At 43.8% G+C, this 21,447-nt stretch overlaps 1 protein-coding gene across 1 annotated transcript in view; it reads left to right on the forward strand.

Annotated features, from left to right (window-relative positions):
* Positions 1-11,053: 11,053 nt before the first annotated feature.
* The window catches only part of ghrhrb (growth hormone releasing hormone receptor b), a gene marked incomplete at both ends in the record, with an annotated part of 17,187 nt that continues 6,793 nt past the window's right edge, over positions 11,054-21,447 (forward strand). The window contains 2 exons of the mRNA XM_079997798.1: positions 11,054-11,216; positions 19,354-19,461. Of these exons, the coding sequence (XP_079853924.1) occupies positions 11,054-11,216; positions 19,354-19,461 (271 nt within the window). The remainder of the gene's footprint in view (positions 11,217-19,353; positions 19,462-21,447) is intronic.

Below are 21,447 nucleotides of genomic sequence, written 5' to 3' on the forward strand. Positions count from 1 at the left end.
ACGGTCGATTTATGGGGCTACATCACAAACGGGATGTGGAGTGCTCTTGATGGGAACAAGTTGCTAAATGCTTTAGAGATGAAGTATAGGGTCAGTGCAACATTTTATCTATGTATTTTTAACACCCTTATCCACTACAACAATCTGACATTAGAACTGAATTAATTTGATCATTTATAGATGAGCCTTTTTTTTTATTAGGTGTTATTAGGCCCGCTGTAGAACATACACTTTAAAAATAACCCTTAGGGAAACAAATGAGCAGTTATTTTTATTCTTAATCTTGAGTAGTATAACACATCAGAACTACAAATTTTCCCACTATTTGCTTTCAAAAAGTGTACAGTGAGATTCCCTCGGCTATTTTCTTCTGTAACGTCTGCTCCACTTAGCTGACGAGGAAAGAAAAAGCGGCTCCTCCACTTTGAAGTTCGTCTGATGTCTCGCGTCAGCCGCAACTTTGTCAACAGGGCCCCGCACGCTGTAGAACACGGACGATCCGAGTACCCTGCAAGCGTCCGGAAGGCGGAAGTGTCAGGATTCATGCGAGTCTGGCACCCTCGCCCTCCGCTCCTCACGCACCGTCCTCTGGGATTTGTCTTCGGTCTTCATCCTTTGATCCTGCCGTCCACTGTTGCCCCTTCTTCTCTCTGTGATCAATTACTGTTATGTGGATGACTTCCACTGAGTTGGCAGCCGCTGCAGCGCTGCCCTCCCCTCACGCTGCGCGAGTGAGCGGGAACTCGTGGTTCTTTTCAGATCCTGAGGCACGGCTGAATACAGTGACGGGCGGTGGTGGGCCTTGAGACACAGCCCTGCAGCTCAATAGACCCCGCTGTCCTTAAAAGCATCTGGATAAGTGTTTTCAAACGCTTCCATTCATGCAAAACATAAATATCTTTCGATTGATCGAGCAAACGTGTCTGTGTGCCTGATGTGAAGTGCCGAAAGTAGCTTGACACCCTGGAGACCCGGGCTGAATCTGAACAATTTAGCAATTAGACAATAACAAAATGCTCCATTCTTAATCTAAAATTCTAAAGTATACATCAGACTGAGAGATAGGGACTGCTCAAAAATCACAACGTTTATTAGTTTGAACTTAAGTGCATAAGTAGTATCGAATCATATGTAACAGTATCAACAAGGTTGTTTTATATTGCAAAAGATGGGGTTTAATTCCTGTACTTTGGTGTGATTTTAAAATCACCATAAATATACTTATTTGGTTTAGTGTAATCTACATTGTGGTTTCCAAGTTTACTCTGGTCACTGTGGTCAAACAGACACTCACACACAGCGTCTTCACCACCTCAGGCAGCTGAGGAAATTCCAGGTCTCAGTGAGGATCCTCAAGTCCTTCTACTGTGGAGCAGTGGAGAGCATCCTGACAGGCAACATCACTGCCTGGTTTGGGAACTGTACCGCTCAGGACAGGCAGGCCCTGCAGAGGGTGGTGCGTTCAGCTGAACGTACCACTGGAACTACACTCCCCTCCCTGAAGGACTTATACACCAGGAGGTGTAGTAGCAGAGCACGCAGGATCATGAAGGATCCCCATCACCCCAGCAACGGACTGTTCCAGCTGCTGCGGTCAGGCAGGCACCTCCGCAGTCACACAGCGAGGGCAGAGAGACTGAGACGGAGTTCTGCATACTGGGCTGTATTTCTGTTCTGTTCGGTGTTATTGTATTGCTGCGCCGTACTGTTGTATACTGTACTTATATCTCTACACACACTACCTCACTTTATTCACATGCCACTTTAATGCACATATCTGGATATACATAATAGCCTATTCCATTTACATATGTCTATTCCCTTTATTTCTATTTTGTACCCCCACTCTGCATTACCTTTGAGTTCTTTATTTTATTTTATTCTATATTATTCGACTTACTTACTGCATTACGTTTTAGGAATCAGTTAGTTAGCCAAGTAGAAATTTTTAGGTAGCTACTGTGTTCAGTCTAGGACATATTGTGCGTAATCACCCGGTGCGTTACATTGACATTTCACTGCATATATGTATGAAAGTATGTATATGTATGTGACGAATTAACCTCTTGAATCTTGAATCTTGAATCTTGAATCTGTGCGACAGTGGAAGAGGTGTAGAAGAATGCCTACCCCCACACTGGGGTTGCCAGGAGAAGGCTACCTGCCCCAATGCAAAGTGAAGAACTGTAAAGTTTGCTGGAGCAGGAATAATAGGGTGTCTTTTTTGGAACTGAAATCATAACTCTACAGCATGACATTCGAAACAACTCTGTCCGTCCCTCTGCAGCACGTTCTCGTGGCATAGTTGGTCTAGATGACCCCTGAGGTTAGCTCGTTCAAACAAACATCTTATGGCTGAAGTTCAAACCTCTAGCAGAAGGCTTTCTCTGTCCTTCCTTCTCTCTTTTAAACTCCATATTAATATCTGCCATTATAGGATGAGACGCCCAATGACTACAGGCGTGTAGGCTTGACTACAGCTTGCCTGTAGTCTACATAGTCACAGTTCTTATATATATATCACACTGACATATTCAGCTCTGATAATTAATTTGTTTTGCTACATAACTCTCTGATACTGTCTACATTCAGACAGCTGTACAGAACTGAACAATTTGATGTTCAATGGTCAGCACTGAAACTCTTTTTTCCATTCGGTTCCATTCATGTCCTCTAGCTGAGGGAATTTAAAAGCAGAGAAAAGCAAGTACACTATGAGTGAAGATTGAATTACTCTTTCTACGGCACATTTCACAGGGGAATTCCAGCGCGCCACAAGGGGATGTAATTCTACCTTTCACTTTTACATGAGTCACGGCATTCTCTCTTTTTTTGAATGTCTCAGGTACTTCATCTTCCTATTGATATGCTTGGGTGCATTAGGATGGTTAGCGAAAGATTTTGCATATTCTTTACAGGCATGCACACTTAAGCAATACTCAATCTGCATTTTCAGCAGAGTCGTGAGCGCTTCCTCCTCTCCCATGGGGGGGGGGTTATTGTTTTTCGTGATCAGATTTATGACTTTCAATAGCCATGCTGTTTTAATAACTCATCATTATTAGCATTCATAAATATGTCATGAAGGCACATATGCAGTCTAAATTGAGTCATCTATGCGGGGCTATCTGAGGCTTGCATCTCAAGAGTCATAAATTAATACCGGTGGTGGATATCCTGTTGATATTGCTGTAAGCCCTCTTTGTCGTCAGCACCTATGGGAGCCTGGTCAGTGTCCATCACCAAAGGACATCTTGCCGCCGCTGCTATGTAAAAACTTTGTAACTCCAAAGTCACTAAATAGGAGTTATCCCATGTGGGATGAGCACGTGTTGTACCCCGTGTGACAATGAAACCTCTGAAAACTGGCAAATCGTGTATATACTGTATGTCAAATGACTGATTTGTCTTGAACTTCATAGCTACAACACTGAGTCTGACAGAGGCCATATGACCCATCGTCATGGAAGATATTCCTCCACCTTGCTACCATTTCCGCTGATGTTGTGCATTGGTTGACGCACTGCCGTCAATCATAATTTTCCCAGGGATTCGTACCTGGTGGCAGTCTGGATGCAAAGTGATATCGAGGCTTATGGGAACCAATCTAAACACTGATGATGTCATTATTCTATAGAAATTACACTGTGGAATCAACATTAACTTCATGAATATAAGTAAAAGCAAAAAAGTTGTTTATCGCCCCTTTAACCCTCTTACCTACATTCGCTTTCATGTGCTGCCTTAAAAACCTCCTCCAGGGGGTACCGCAAAATGCCACGCAGGCTCAGCCTGAGTGGACCTCCCCAAATCCCAAGACTGATAATGGAAGCAAAGTTTAGATTGGTATTTCCCCCAGCTGTAACCTTCGGAGAATCGGGATCTACGACGTCAATGGGTTGCAAATTGTGCCCGTCTCCAAACAAAGCCTTCAAAGTAAATTGACGGAAACTCCGAACATGGCAGCATCCAGATGGTCTGAAGTGCGAAAGCTCCCAGTCGACTCAATGTCTTGAGCTGCTGTCATCCTTTTTAGGGAAGGGGCATTCCTTGGGAATATTGCCCGTAATGGGACCATAAGAAATAATGGGACTTTATGAAATGACTTTCTAGTCAGCGGCAGTTGATCAATCGCACCGGGTACTGGTCCACAATAGAACAGTTGTTCTATTGTGTTTCGGGACATGTGTGTCTGAGAAAGAGAAAGTGTGTGTGTGTAACCCTGTGATGTCCACGGGTCCCTCCACGTTGCGTCCACGAAGAGCTGGAATGTCTACCTACTCTCTATATAAAGATACTCATATTATCTTATATTTTATCTTGTTTCATCTAAATGTATCAGTTTTAGCATTTTGCATGGTGTTGTGCGTGCTTGCATCTGATGCCACATGTTCTTACACCCCATGATATTATCAAGGCGCCCTCATCACCGACGACGCTCTCCTAATTGCGAGAACACGAAGACGCGGCGCGTATATCCCGAGCAACCGGTGATTAACACACGTGTCCTTGTTTTGTTCAATTACATGGCACCATTAGAGAGGAAGGGCATTCAGACACATTGACTCTTTCATCCAATTAAAATCAGACCTTGGTAACTCTAGAGCGACCGCGGCGCCGCGAAAAAAAGCCCCGGCTCTCGGAAAGACACCCCACGTCAACAGGGCGGAGATCAATGAGGGCTCGGTAAAAGGCACACGAGTCAAACTCTCAATTAGGGCGTAATTAGGAGCTCGCTGTCTGTGCTCAGCGGATAACCTCATTCAAGCATACTTAAAAGTCGGATCAAGGGCTATGTTGGAACACTGGCTCTGTGAGGGGACAATCGGAGCAACAAGCCACTTTATGCCCGATATCTTCGCATCTCTATGGCTGCATTTGACTATACCACAAGCTCATCATATATACATACTAGGCTGAATCCCAATGCAAACTCACACAGCGTTGTAGGTGTTGTTCCGTAGAAAGCATGGATTCGCATGCACTCCATCTTTTATTCACCAAGTTTGAACTCAACCACCAACACCGGATTTTCTGTGCTAATTGATCAGCGGCTTGCATAGAGAAATCAGAAAATGAACTTGTCATACTCGTACCTTTCAAAGTATTTGGAACAAAAAGAAGGTCTATTCAATTTCTAAAGCGTTTCTAATAATACAATACAGTAATACAGTGGTTGCATCTTCAGATACGACAGTGGAGCTCTCTTAGGATGTGATTCATTTTGTATACGCTTCATGCGTTTCAAATCAGAACGTCACTCCGCGCCTCTGAAAAGATTCTTGTGACTTCCAAAGGGATTCCGAGCGACGTTCTATTCAATAGCGCTCGAAAGCATCCATTAAAGTTGCATAAAGAGCAGCCGGCTTCGAGGCTGCTGAGTCACAAAGTGTGACAGCCAAAGGGCTCTGTCCAGGGAGGAGATGGGAGAGAATGAAGGCGAGAGTCCCCACAGTGTGACGCGTCTTTCATCTCACAGAGGATCGGAGTTTGTGTCAAAGACAAGCAGAATTAATTATGACATGTATGGATGTTTGCACGCTTACAAATAAGCAACGGCCTTCAAATATGTAAAGGTATGTGTGGTAAGGCAAAGAATAAGCCTCTCTTTTGTTGATGTACAGCATATATTTATTTAAAGGTAGGAGTCTCTTGGGTAATGGAAGTACAACAGAAGTGAGTTTTGACTATTGACTTCAAATACTATAGATAACAAATTTTAGAAAGAGTCAGAGTGATGACATCGTACGTGACATCTATGTCCAACCCCATCCCCCGTCAATGTCCTTTTTCTTTCTGGAATCTGTTCCTGTGTGTCATGCAGAGGACATGCAGCTGCTAATAGCAGGTGTCCAGCTAGGACAATATTCAACTGAGGGACAGTCATTCACCCACACACACACACAACATGCGCAGGAATTTTGTTTAGAGGTCTTCAATCAAGCTGCAGAGGAACAAATTTGTCAAAACAAACATGTTTTGCGAAAATAAATCTGAAATATTTTTCTTTAGAAACTGTCACGGCCGTGTCCCCAGTGACATTGTGTCAACATAATGTTGGATCGCAGCTGTAGTAGCTATTAAAGAGCAAATCCATAAGGGCATTCCGTTGAAGCGGGAACTCAAAAAACCCTACCCTCTACTGGGTCAAAGTGCAAAGGGACGTCCATTCAATTAAGTTGGAATTCCAAGTCGGAATTTCAGGGCAGATCACTCCCGAGTTTACCGAGATAAGACCTGAGCGTTAATAAATTGCCCTTGGCATTGTTTTCATTTGAAAACATGTCTAACTTTGATCCAAACAAGGTAGTTTTATCAATGTCAAGGATGTTTTAGTGCTGATGCTTGTAGTATTCACAAGTTCGCCAAACAACCACACATTTAATGCAGATGTCTATGTTTTCCCACGGACTTGCCAGTTCCAATGGAATGCAGCTTTTTTCATTAGCTGCTGTTCTTTTATGGATGTTATGGATGTTCATATCATATAGTTATAGCTATATCGCGAGTTTACATACAGTACCACAACTGACTAGGTTGCTTTATCAAATTCACCGCCTTTGCATTTTGCTTCTTATTTTGTCCAATCAGACCAGATAGGTGCGGCGGACCCCGCCACTAACAGGTTAGTGGAAATAAATGATTTAGAGGATCTCATGCATAACACACATACATTGAATGGCTGTCTGATAAAATATGGGATTTTTTAATTTTTTTAAACAAAATCATCTCACGGATTACCACTTTAAGCGAAAGACGCGTCCCAAAAGTTGGGAGAACCAAACAGTCTGGCCCATTGCGCCTGTGCGCGTCGCAGCGTCAAAGGACTCCGTGCGCTCCGTGCTGGTTCAGTCTCTGCCGTGCGTCATGAAGCCCCAGGACCACGGACGCACAGCACATCCTCGAAAATAGGCTCTTCTGCTAGTTCTGGGACTTCATCAAATATAAAAAAAATTTCGGATTGTTGTCTTCTCTGCAGAATTTTGTATAATTTATCAAGAAAAACAGTATGTCCGTTTCTAAAAGTTGGTCGCTGCAATGGACGATATTTTACTTATTTCTGTGGATTCAGTTGGCGGACCTGTGGGGAGAGGTGAGTTCCTGAAATTTTAAGGAATTTGAATATATGCGGACTATGTTATATGATTGGGATTAAAAAACGGTAAAAAAAAAAGAAATAGTACATGATTTACTTATTGTTTATTAAATGCATTTTGCTTGTTTGCTTCATTATTATTATTATTATTATTATTATTATTATTATTGTTGTTGTTATTTTTACTTATATACATATAAATATATATAATACATATATAATTATTATTAATAATTGCATTTTTTTCTATTTATGTGTACACTTTGATTTGCATGTCAATGAAAGGTTCTATACAAGGTTATCAAGGTTATAATAATAATCATAATAATAATAATAACGTTATCATAATTTTTTTATCATTATTATTATAATGTGTCCACTGATAAACCAAACCAGGTTTTTCCTCAAATTGACATCTTCCTAAATGTCCACCAATTGTTCTATCATGGAATGCAGCTTTTTTGTTTTTTGCTTAAAAAAGTTTTCTTCTTGAACGTCAAAATCACCCAGTAATGGAGAGAAATTGAGTGTTTATATTCATTTTAACAATCGTCTGATGTAAAGGACATTTTCACATTGTTGTCCCCTGTGAGTCCAGTTGGAGTTTATACATCCGGGTCTGTGGAGGCTTGAGTCAAACAGAATTGTATTTTAAAAAACAAGTTAGTTTGTTTGTTTTCTAATGTGCGTCGCGCACAGCTGCTGTTTGGGAAAGTCAAGAGTACTGTGCACACATTATTATTTTAAGTGCTGTCATTGAGAAATCAACATTCTATGACTGACTTTTCTCCGAACATCAGCTGCTTCTTTCCCATAATATTGTACAGTGGTGACACTGTACAATATTGCAGACACACACACACACACACACACACACACACACACACACACACACACACACACACACACACACACACACACACACACACACACACACACACACACACACACAGGGGGAATATTTCACTGTTTGCAGTAAGACATTAATCCTGAGCCTTTTCTAAGCCAAGCCTCTCCCTGTGAAGGTGACTAATGATCTGGCGGTATCAGCAGCGTCCTCTGGGACTCTGTTCTGTTATTGGTCTGAGGGTTGTCCATCTCTGCTCCTCCAACTCTCCTGCCTTTTCATTATACTGTAGATCTACAATGATTTCATGATGGGTCTAATGACATCTACTGACTTGGGGAAAAACCTGTGTCATTCTAATTAAGTGAATACTGAAAAGGAAGTGATTTCTTATAGAATCATACCATTGTTCACACACACACACACACACACACACACACACACACACGCACACATACACACACGGGCGCGCGCACACACACAACCACACGGTCAAGCAAATAAATACACATGCAATGTTCTTCAACTGTTACCGGTTTAATTGAAAACCTTGAAAAATGTATGTGCGGAGATACCAGGTTGGCTCGGGGCTGTTAATGCCCTATGAAAATGACACAGTTAAGGCTCAGACTGAATTCAAATTAAATCGCCGCCAGATAAATGGTTTCCATTTGAAAGTGAGAAGGGAACCGTAATTGGGGCTCAGACACTTGTAATTTGAATCTTATAACCTTGTGCCCTTTCGGCGGCCACAACTTTTACCAATTACGCCAAAACGCCACTAACAGTGCGGCGGTGCAGTTTCACACGCTCGTGAACTTATGTCAGATTTGTTTTGGTGCCAATCTAGATTTTCATTACTCTGGGGTCATTATCATTATGGGCAAAAAAAAACAAAAAACATCCAAAGTCAATATTATTAGAGCCTGAAATCCACCGTCCTAAAAAGAGTGCTTCCTAATTTCACCTCAGCTCAGAAAGGAGGAGATAGATAAAACCTTTGGACGCGGTGACCCCAGAGCTCTGAGAAGTTATGGTAAGATATCCAGAAGAAAAGGCGAGACTTCATCACATCTCTCTCTTTCTATGAACTTACCCCCGGCGGGTCTGACAATGAGCGCCGGGAGCCCGTTATAGGATTATTATTATTATATGAGATGGAAGGATTTGGGAGGTTCTTTTTTCTTTCTGAATTGTGAAATCAGGCTGAGGAGCAGAGTTGAAAAGATAAGGGTTTCTCCGATGCATTTCTTGTTCTCTTGGGTGTAGAGCCTCCCCTGCTGCTCTGTTGCTCGGTTGGCTTGCTCCTGGTCAGAGGTGGAACTGCAATTCTTGGATCGCCAGCCGTGGAGGAGCAGCATCAATGAAGGGAAAGCCAGATACAGAATACAGCGACATGCGTAAATGCACACACAGGCCCACGCGTAGTTATCTCACTGTTTTCTTGGTGAGATTGCTCACAGAATACACACACGCACACACACACAAACACACACACGTATGCACCCATGGACACACACTCTCACGTTCACACAGTGAGAGATACAGTGTGTAATGATCTGACCAAAAGGAGAGAGCCTCTTTTTTCTATTGCTGCCTGGACTCAATAGGTGGGTTTCAATGTGTTTGTGTCTGTGTGTCTGTGTCTGTGTGTGTCTGTGTGTGTGTGTGTGTGTGTGTGTGTGTGTGTGTGTGTGTGTGTGTGTGTGTGTGTGTGTGTGTGTGTGTGTGTGTGTGCGGGCGTGCTTGTCAAAGGTCAAGCTCACCTGAAGTGTCGCCATCTGACAGACGGATAACAATGTCTCGCTGTTGCGCCTTTAAAATGAAAAACCAAACATATTCACGGTCAGCGAGACTCACCGGTGATCAGAACTGGTGTTACACTGTTAATTTTGTGTGCGAAAGATAAAAGGAGAAAGGAAAATAGAAAAAAGTACAAACGTGAGAAAAAAAGAGAGCGAATAAAAGGAGCGTATGTATGTAGATGCATTATCGAGAAGATGGTTGAGTGGGTTTCTTTTTCCACTGTTCATTTCTGTTGCTTCCCCAGTGCGTGGATTCCTATACAGTATACACAGCATCGATGCTGCTCTATATTTTATTTTGTGCATTTTCGGTGTCGTGACAGTAAAATCCAAGACTCCATGTGAATAACAAAATAATGAGCGGAGGTACATGTATTCTCACCATGTTTTTACCCTGTTCTCTTAATTACTTTATTACTTTACTTTATAAATGCATTTTGCTTGCCTGCTTTGCTTGGATTGTCAATATCTGATGGCCTTTTAATGTAAAGCACTTTGAGTTACATGTCATGGATGAAAGTCCATATAGGTTACTATTATTATTATCATCAATATTATTATTAAAGAGGTAGCCTGCTAGAGCATGACTGTGCCAATGCCACAGGGTTCTCATTTAAGGTTCCAGGAACCTGGAAAAGGGGTTTGAGAAATACAGTATATATACAACAGAGTTCCTTGCTTTGGCCAACACATGCAAGAAGAAAAAACTGGGACATTTTACTAAGTTTGTTCTTGTTTCTGCCCAGTTCTTAGCCAAGTTGTGAAATATTTTTTATGGTTTTAAGTTTTAATGTCATCTCTCTCCTGAATTCTAGCTACATAGGTTGAACATGCATCACATAACATGCATGCATACAGATTTTATATATTCATATTTATCCAAACTTGTACAATTTCCTACTTCGGAATGTAAATTGGTGATCCAGAGGTTTATTGTATGTTGCCATTTTTCACAATTTTATATTGTTTTTACTTTATTATTAATGCCTATTGTTTTCATGTGTACCATGATTCCTCTCCAGAGATCAGAGATACAGAGATTAATCTATGTATATATCTATCTATCTATCTATCTATCTATCTATCTATCTATCTATCTATCTATTTATCTATCTATCTATCTATCTATCTATCTATCTATCTATCTATCTATCTATCTATCTATCTATCTAATTATCTATCTATCTATCTATCTATCTATCTATCTATCTATCTATCCTTCTATCTATTCTCTATGGCTACTCTCACTACATGGCTGAAATGATTTCCATGCTGTTATTGTAACGCTTTGCGTCCCCATGTACGATGATAAGTCCCTGGTTCTCACTTTCTGGTTCTCATGGCCTCTCTTCCCCTCAGACGGAGGCCATCCACCCAGACTGTGCCCTGCTGGTGCAGCTGGTGAAGGCTAAGGAGGAATGCATCAAGACACGCAGGCAAGAGCCTCGCAACAGCTCCACCAGGACAGGTCGGTGTTGATACTTTTACAATTGCAAGACCTATTATATCAAGAATGACGTTTTTTTTTTTTACCTCGTCCTATTTTTGGTTCATTACAAAACCAATGTTTGTCGGGTGGGGGCGGTGTTTTGGGTTGCAGGGTTTCCAGACCCAGGATAAGGCTGGGAACCGTTGTATTTAGTCAGACCAGATAACCAATTGAACTTTCATAAGACACTTTTGAACATAAACTTGTACTTTATGGAATGTATAACACGGTGCTGGATGCATTCCAAGAGCGCAAATTGTTACCTCCAAAATTGCAGCCATGTTAAATACATTTTGTCAGCGTCCCTCGGTGGATGCAACGCAGCCAAAAAAATAATGATAACAAACCCGGGAGTTAATCAGGTGTGAAGATTCCTGAGTGGAAAAAGGCTGTTGGTCACCCTGGAACGCTTCCATAACATCTGTTGAAAGCCAGGCGATCAATCCCGCTGAATTAAAAAGGAGAGTCATTCATTATCAGCTCCACAATACCTGGGATGAATCATCTACACCCACAGCGCACCCACCCCTCCCCCACCCCTTTAGAAAGGAGCAGCGTTCATTCATCGCGAGAGGAGAGAGACTCGAACACAGACGGCAGGGAACGGTTGCCATAGAAGGCTCAAGCCTGCCACTGGACAGCTGGCGTTTCTCCAAATCAAATGCAGTATTGTGATGGTCAACCGAGGGAAAAATTGGTATAATCATTTAAAGAGACAGGTAGAGATATCTAAAGATAGGCAGGGGTACAGGGGAAACATGGCTTCTCCAGTCCACTGCGATTATACCTGACTCTCACATACAGCGTATGAAAATTCACACAGGTACACTTCTAAATACAGAAACATTTAGACACATGCAAGGTGCAGGGCGGAAAACCTCCAGGCAAACTGGGACTCGGGCATTTGAGCGGAATGGAAAATTAAAGACCTAATTTATTGCTTCTGCACCCGCTGCCATGAATATTCCATCCTGTTTAAACGGGACTGTCCCACCGGTGAGTCTGGAGTATGACTCGGAGTGAGATTCCTCACTAGACCCCGACTAGACTCGGGTTGTGTGGGTTGTTGGTCTCTCAACGGTTGGGTTAAAACATCCTATTTCTTTCCTAAGGTCAATAAAGCTGAGTGCTCTGGGATGTGGGGCTGTGTTGTCAGGGTGTTTTAGAAACGCTGTGCTTTATTGAGGCGCGTGTGGAGTAGCGGGGCTGCTCAGTGGCCGCCAACCGCCTTTCTAACTGTGGCAGCGGAGGATAAAAGGTCACGATATACTGTATATTATGTGCACGCACAAACGCACACACACACACACACACACACACACACACAATCACACATTCTCTTCCATTTTCCCTTTTCTTCCTCGCTCTCTCTCTCTTTCTCTCTTTCTCTCGGATTAATTAACACCTGTTCGATGGAGGCAAAAAGGGCAGAATCTGTGTCCACACCGGATTAATTACTTCAACACGTCCCACTGCCACATAATCAGAGGAAGGGAGAAAGGCAGAGGGGGAAGGATGGAAGGAGGGAGGGAGGGAGGGAGGGAGAGAGGGAAGTATTGTAAAAGGAGCAAAAAAAATAGGTCTTATTTTTCCATTGACTAATAGACATGGTTATACATTTGTGTGTATTTAAATGCCTGTGAGTGTAGTTTATATATGTATATACATATAAACTGTCTCTGTGTTTGTGTGTGTCTACAATATAAAAAAATTACACTGTCTTTGAGTTTTAACCATTGTATAGAAGTTACATTACCTACACGTTAATATTCTCGGTTTTGCACAAAGAAATATATATATATTTTAACTCAAGTTGACTCGTTTTAGATGAACAATGAAGCCTCCTTTAGTCGTATACACTATGGGGCGATTTCGCAGACACAAATTAGGCCTAATCTTAGATTTAAACACACTTTTAATCTGGACTAACAGAAATGGCCTTTCTCTGTTGTGGTTTAAAATGGTCTCGGACTTGCCCTAGTTTAATGTAGGACTTCCTACTCTAGAACTAATTAATCTTAAATCAAGCAATGTCTCAGAAAGGCATTTTTAAATTCGGAATGAATTCAAGTAGGATTAGTTTCGTCCTAATCCTACTGGAACGAAACAAGAAAAAGATTGTTAAGACCACTTCATAAAACCTTGTGAAATTACCCTTGTGTTTCATGGTGCAGACATTCTCAAAAAGAAAAGGACAAAAAAAAAAAACGCTCTGAACCGAATCAAATCTAGAAGGGAGCAGTTGGTAATGTTCCACTTTAGTAATATGGTATAATGGCCAAATAACGTGTAGTTGTTTTTTTTTTTACTGTGCATTTCACATTTGTATTATGAACCATATTTCTTCATGTTCACTCCATATCAGTCAAGCCTGTCTGTCTCGACTGGAGCTTGGTTTCCATGGACTTATCTTATTGGCTTGGGTAGACATTCGGGAGGATCGCACACTGTGTATATTATGTGTGTGTCTGTGTGTGTGTGTGTGTGTGTGTGTGTGTGTGTGTGTGTGTGTGTGTGTGTGTGTGTGTGTGTGTGTGTGTGTGTGTGTGTGTGTGTGTGTGGTTTGCGCGTGCGGGTAGATGTGGTAGATGAGAAAGCCGTTTGTGCAGCATAAATATTTGAAGGAACTGACTATTTGGGTGATCATATCAAATTTGTCTACATCTGTGTTGGGGAATGTAAAAACAGAACATTATTTTTTATCAGGGGTATAGATATTATTCCTTATGAAGATTTTTATACTGTATAAAACTGCAACAAACCATGCCAGCTTTTTTTCTTTTCCTTTGAAACATCCTCAGTTTGTCTCCTCAATAACAATACGTGTCGGTATCGGCTCCAGAACCCATAACGTTGTGAAATTAAAGGAAGGATCCTGTGTGTCCCAGGTGAACCTTTTCAGGTGCAATATCGCTCACAGCGTTTGTACAGAAACTCTCGCCGTGTGTTCATGTCGGCGGGGGCAGGAGGGGGGATGTCGAAAGGCAGACAAACGCACCGCTGGGCTATCAAAGACAGAAAATGACCGCCCGCGGGGGACGAATCAAAGATGGACAGATGAGACCGATGGGGAAGACTGTACGCAGAGCAAATTCTCAGCAGCTTTTTAGGTCAATCTAATTTCCCATTCCCCCAGCAAATCGCATCATGTCTGCACATAAGAGATGATATAACCCAACCCTCCACTTTTACTGGATGTTAATCACACATCCCATAAATGTCAAAGGGGTGAATGTCATCTTGTGAGGCTCTATTTGCCTAACTTAATAGCCCTGGGTACACTTTTTTTTAAAGGGATGAACCCACAACTTCTACGAGAGCTAAACTGTGAACTCTGTCATTAATCCCTATCTGTAGCAGCCATGGAATATTAGGACTGGTTGATCAAATGATTGAAACGATTTCATATAAGAAAAATGCTCTCGTGTGTGACTGTGTGATTAAATGCGTTAATATGCATAGAGGACAAGTCAGCTGTTTTCAAATATGCTCATCCTCGTCCGGAACGCCACCTTGTCCCTTGCGAGGGAGCACGTTATGTAATGACTCTTAACGCTCGGAGACCAGTGACTATACAGTGAACAATGAAAAATAAGGCTTTTGTCATCAAGACATTAGTGGTTGTAATGGGGGAAAGAAGTAAAAAGCCTCCCCTCAGACCTGGGCGTTATTATCTAATGAGACGGATAAGGAGAGAGGCTGCATTGAGAGGGTGCATCCTTTCATCCATCCCAGCCTTCTATGTCCCACTATCAGGGAGTAATGTGGTAATTACCACACAGTGAAGGTAACTATGTTGTCCATTAGCTTTTCTCCTAGACGCCACCGCACTTCAAACAAACAGTGTTGTGACCCCTCGCGCCACAAGCGTCTTTGTCATCAAACCACACAAAACCAGATGCTTTTAATAGTGCGGCAAGCCGGAGGCGCATCGCGAACAAAGACTAATTAGCAGAGCGTCAGAATGTCCTCTGCGGAACAATATGATGGCGAAAAAACGTCAAAATAGAAAGGTCGTAAAGCCTGCATGCATGCATGTATGCAGGGAGGGAGGGAGGGAGGGGACGGCAGCATCACGACACGAGGCGTGAAGACCTCCAGAGTTGGCCAGAAGCTGTGTTTCATTATGAATGAGGAGTGGGTCGGCTCCGCCGTGCTGGCATTTTAATTGAGGCCCGGCCAAACCCCTTTGATGTATCCAGCGTTTGTCATGGCGGAGAGAGAGAGAGAGAGAGAGAGAGAGAGAGCGAGAGAGAGAGAGATGGGTCTCTCATTACGGCTCTCCCTCCCACACCTCCCCGCGCTGGGAGAGGCGTGGGCTGCAGAGATGGCTTGTCAGCGATGCGAAGGGAATTACACGGAGCCGAGTGTGGGCAGAGAGGAGGGCCACAGACATCAGCAAATCAAACATCATCCCCACCCTCATCTTTGCAAAAAGGGTGTGTGTGTGTGTGTGTGTGTGTATAGGGGGGCGTTGAAAATTCTCTTCAACTTCAGGCATATGGTCTTAAAATGATTTCACATTTAAGTAAGCACCTTTTTTTTTTTTTTTTTTTTTTTTACATTAGCGGTTACTGCACGCAAGGTCACGCAAACGTATTGAGAAAAGATTCAGAAAGTGGCAGTGCAGTGTGGTGAATAAATATATTTTGTCCAAAAAGATATACTGGACAGAAGGGTGAGGGAGAGCAAGAGGGAAGGAGAGAGGTAGTCAGGACATTAGAACCATATGACCCATCGCTTAGCTACCAGCATGATGGGGCTACACTAGTCACTTGTAGACTCCTCTATCACCCCCATGTCCAGCATGGCCTTTTATTCTGCCTGCTGGATTTTGCGTTTTTTAAATTTATTTATTTATTTATTTATTTATTTATCTGTGTTTCTGCTTGGTCAGAAAGAAAAATTATATGTATTGACGTAAATTCTCTATATGAGGTTTAGAATATATTAGATAATAATTAGAATTAGAATCACAAAATTATTTATTGATACATCATACATCCCAATTTATGAGCCACAATTTTAATTTGCAACTTACATGTGAGATACTTCATAATGCTTGCATGAATTAGTATAGTAACACAGTGAAGTTAAATAAGCGTACGCTCAAAAAAAGTTGGTGTACAATGCTGTTGGTGTACAATGCTGTGGAATTGTATTTGTCGATCACATTTGTACTGGAGAAAAAAATAATTTGCCCAATGAAAATAATCTCAATATTGTGAGATACTCTACCCACAGAGACTTTTGGGCAGCAAAGTGCCAACACGACGGGTATTTTATTAAAGGTAGAAGAAACGAAAAGGCTCGCTGGCAAAAAAGAGAAAGCAGTACAGAATTAATAACCGTCAGGGTCTGTGGGTCGTGATTTGGTCCGCAGGATCTCGTCTCCTGCACCATGCGCCCCCTCACTGACAAACAACACATACCAAAACTCCCCAGCCAGGTCAGGCCAGTCAGCGCCAGTGGGACTGATTAGGCTGACCCGGCACAGCTGCGCCGAAGCAGGACGAAGCCTCCACCTGCTGGGAGACTGCCCCCAGCCCTCCGTCGTCAGTCTGCAAGCAGAAAGGGATAGAATTATTTGGTCTAAACAGCACTGGCTTCCCACAAAGAGCTGATTTTACCTTCTGAAAGGCCTGCTGGCACTTCTCCGTCCGCCGAACCGGATGTGACGCACCCTTTCAAGTTAAATCAGGGCTGGTCAGTTCTGAAAATTCAGCTACATACCTCCTGTAGTTGCGGGACAGCCCCAAGAACTGCTTTACCTTTTTCTTTGTCTTGGGCCTCGGGACTGTTTGCGACCGCAGTGGTTTTATCTCGTACCCCAGATACCGTACCTCCCCCCGTCCACCTGCACGCTCCTTCGGGTTGGCCCCACCCACCTCAGGGACTCGAGCACTGCCCCCACCTGGTGCATGTGCTGCCTCCAGCTGTAACTGTGGATGATGATGTCGTCCATGGAGGCAGCGGCGCTTGCCGTGTGTGGACGGAGGACCGGGTCAACCCGAACAACCCGAACAGAAGCGTAAGAAACTGGTACAATCCCCGTGGAGTGGAGAAAGCCAATTTTACCTTGGACTCTGGAGACAAGGGAATCTGCCAGTAGCCCTTGGTTAAATCCAGTGTCGTGAAAAATTGAGCCGTGCCTCACCGTTCAAGCAGTTTATTGACCTTGAGCATCAAATACGCATTGAATTTTGACACCGCGCTCACCTTTCGATAGTCTACACAGAACCATATGACCCATCACTTAGCTACCAGCATGATGGGGCTACACTAGTCACTTGTAGACTCCTCTATCACCCCCATGTCCAGCATGGCCTTTTATTCTGCCTGCTGGATTTTGCGTTTATGCTCAGGCAGGCGATACGGCCGGGAGAGTACCCTACCCTGGGGTCGTCTCCACATGTTGGTGTATGAGGGACGTGAAGCCTGGCAGGGGGAGAAGACATCAGAAATCTGCCGTTGTAAAGTGGCCACCTCAGTGGTTTGGTCGGGCGAGAGATGGTTACTGGACAGGGCTGGACTGGGATCAGTCATCTTTGGAACCTCCAGCTCCAACTAATTCCCCTCAATCACCAGAGTGGTCAAAGACACAAACACCTGCTCCTTCCTCTCCTTTTGGAGATTAAGGTGATAAATCGGAGTCACCCCGCCCTTGTCCGCCTGCACAAGCTCATAATCGACCTCCCCAACCTGACCACAAAGGGCCCTTGCTACTTTGTGAGTAATTTACAGCTGGACATAGGGAGCAACACTAACACCTCTCTAACGCTTCTCCCGGTGCAAATTGCCTGAGCCATGCCCCTTTCGTATAACCGCTGCTGACGTCCCTGGGCCTAAATTTTCCCATGACAAGTGCCTCAGCGTGTGTCTTTGCTTGAACTTCGTTCTTAATAGTGCTAGGCCCTTCCTCCCACTTTTCGTTATTTAGGTTCAGCATCCGGGACAGGTAGGAACTAACCGCAGCCTTCACCTTAATGAATTTTAAGCCATACCACCGGATATGTGTGAATATCCCCATGCACACACTGAATCTCCACACGTGACGCCTCCACCAAAGCCCCAGGTCAAACCAGGCATTCTTGGACCATCGTCTGATAACAGCTAAGGTCCAGCAGAGCCTGATGTCTACCCCCTTGTTCTTTTACCTGTCCCTTGTAGGTCCCTTCCCGTCCGGGGGAGGGACCCGGCTGACCAGCGACCTGAACCACCTGTCTGACCTCCATCATGGGGCAGTCCACCCCTGCCCAGATGTTTGAGCAGCTTTCTGGGGCCTGTGGTGGCACCACAGGACCTGGGTCTTGGGGCTGGACGTGGGGCTGGTCGTCCTACCGGCTCCCAGTTGTCAGTCGCTGCATGGACCAACACTCCGCCTCCGGGAGCCAGCGGCGGTACTTCGGTGGCGCCTCCAGGCGCCGGGTCCCTGCAGGCAGTGAAATGCCAGGACTGGCCCGCCCTGTCCTCCTGGGATCTCACACTGGCGATGACACACTCCAGCTGGGAGCTGAGGAAGTCGCGCTCAACCTCCAGCTAGGCAAGGTGCTTCCGCAGCCAGTCCTGCCCATTCTTCGTCCCTGTTCAGGTGCACTTGTGAGAGTCTCTGCCCATAGGTACAGGTTTAGGGAGGTAGACTTTCTGGCAGAGGGGCGCTGACATAACGAGAGTTTTATTAATATTTATAAACGCAAAAGGCTCGCTGGCAAAACGGAAACATAAAATAAAGGGAATAGTCGGTCTCTGGGTTCTCCTTGCACCCCACTGCAAGACAAAACACATTTGAAAACTCTCCATGTGATGTCAGACCATACAGCGCCAATGTGGCCAAACAGGCAGACCGGGTACAGCTGTCCGTCAGCTCAGCTGGTCATTGGTAACGTGTAAAAATGGTGGCTGCAAAAGGGAAAAAAAATAGTTTATTGTCAAATGTGTAAACTCTATGGGTTTCTCTTAATGCCTGACAGGATTTACACACACAGGCTGCGGTTAAAATTGCAGTTATGGATGTACATAAGGATTAGCCAATGTTCAGATGTGTTTTTCTGATCAATTTTAGCATATATCGATATATATATACTAAATATAAATTTGCCCTCTCTGCCTGTCCCAGGCTGTCGTACGGAGTGGGACGAGCTTCGCTGCTGGTATCGTGCTGAGGTGGGAGAGGAGTTCCGTGTCTCATGCGCTAACGTCTCCCAGCTCTTTGCCAACAATCAAGGTAATAATAAAACCTCACACTCCAACCTTTTTACCATGGCTCAAAGCTGTGATCCACAGGGGGCTTTTTGAATCAAAGTACATACACATCTTGTCCAAAATTGACCTTTAGCAATTTCATGTTTTCATTGTGTTGTGCTTCAAATTGAATCACCCACGTTGACTTTGATCCTCAGGTTGAAACAAACGATTGCCTTCCAAAAATTATGTTTATATGCATGATTTCTCTATTTGTAAAATAGATTTTGTTCAAATGACATTTTTATTATCTGCCAATATCAGGCTTGTTCTTTTGCATGCTCAAATACGGTGTGACAGTAAAATAATCATTGCCCAATGCTTTCATGTATAACTTTATATCGCAGTGAAGAGAAGATATATATATATATATATATATATATATATATATATATATATATATATGTGTCTATCTGTTATTTTTGGATACTGCACTTCCATATTGAGGATTTCACAGAGCCCTCCCCTGCCTCTTACATGGACTTAGAAAGCAATGCTTTCCTTTACTGTTTACATGAGCCAACCTTCTCCCAACCCGGCCTTGTCCAGCTGGCTGGGATAAAGAAAGCAAACACATTTATGGCCTCTCATACATCACGAAATGGTTGACTTTAGATAAAGGATGTTTTAAATTATCTGAGAACATAATAGCAATGGGCATCTGTGTGTGTGTGTGTGCGTGCGTGCGTGCGTGCGTGCGTGCGTGTGTGTGTGCGCTGAAGAGGAAGAGGAGGTATGGGTTGCTGCTTCTAACCTCATCAGTCAACTTCATTGGGCTCCCTGGACTTCCCAGATTCCCTCCCCCGCAGGCACTCGACAAAGACAAGTAGCTGGTTAGTTTTTGTGCGTTCAGCGGAGGGCCACGGGTCATGGGAGAAAATGACGAATTATTGGAAAATCAAAGAGTTCACCTTAAAAGCCCAGAGCGGGCGTTAGGAGGCGGCACCATTCATTAGCCGTGCGGGTAGGAGTGCTAGCTCCCTCCCTGGAGTCGTCGCCTTGGCCTCTCTGCTGCAGTCAACCGCTCATCCACCGACTCCGCGGCTGCCAAGGCCCGCGGGCTGTGCGGTATATGTTCCGTTGTTCTGATTCTAATGCACGGCAAAGAACTCTGGCAGCGAGATTGCGGTGCGATCGCCCACCACTCAAGCCTACGCACTTTCTCTCGAACTCTGTTTTTTAATGGATGCGATGTGCCTTCTCACAGACGTTAAAACAAGAGTTCTGTTTTTACCATTCAGAACTTCCCTTCTAAGTTATATGTAACACTAAATATGATGTAACCATACGATGCATTTGGAGGCTCATCTGGTTGTGTCACAGCCTTGTGACCATCCAGGGGAACAGCACTCGATTAATCGGAAACCACCAAACCCAACGGAGTGTGTTTTTTGGTTGGGCGGGACCAGGAGGGACCACAGAGAGAGGAAATTCTCATGCACAAAGAGAAACTGGGGCATGGCGACAGCGTGGAATCAGATATCACAAAGTACCTATGGACTATCGACCATGGAGGTATCCTAGGTGAGAGTATCAATCAAGCGTAATCAAGTCTGAAATTTGGTAAGATGAGATGATGAGATGAGTCAGCGTAGCCTTGGTCAGCCTCTCAGTCACAAGCTCACGAATGAGTTGACATAGCGGGGGAGGCCATGGCTGAAAGAAACTCCCTTCCACGGGATACAAAACCTGAAGGGGACTCCTGGATGCTACAGCTGATTCTTGATCCTTTACAGAAAGGAGTAACGCTCCTGTTTTTATCACAGAGGGATCGAGACACATGACCACCTTATGAATCCTTTTCGGCCTTAATCCGCAGCCTCCCAAAGCAGCATGGAGGAAAATGCTGACTTATGAAGGAGTGCTGCTGCAGTTTGAAATGTGCGGAATGAGCTATTGGGGTTCATGAGCCACAATAAAGCATCCATGCAGTATATTCAGAATTTCTCTCCGTTAGCTGAACCTGTCC

The sequence above is a fragment of the Zeus faber genome (genome assembly GCF_960531495.2).
Source record: "Zeus faber genome assembly, chromosome: 1".
Taxonomy (NCBI): Eukaryota; Metazoa; Chordata; class Actinopteri; order Zeiformes; family Zeidae; genus Zeus; species Zeus faber.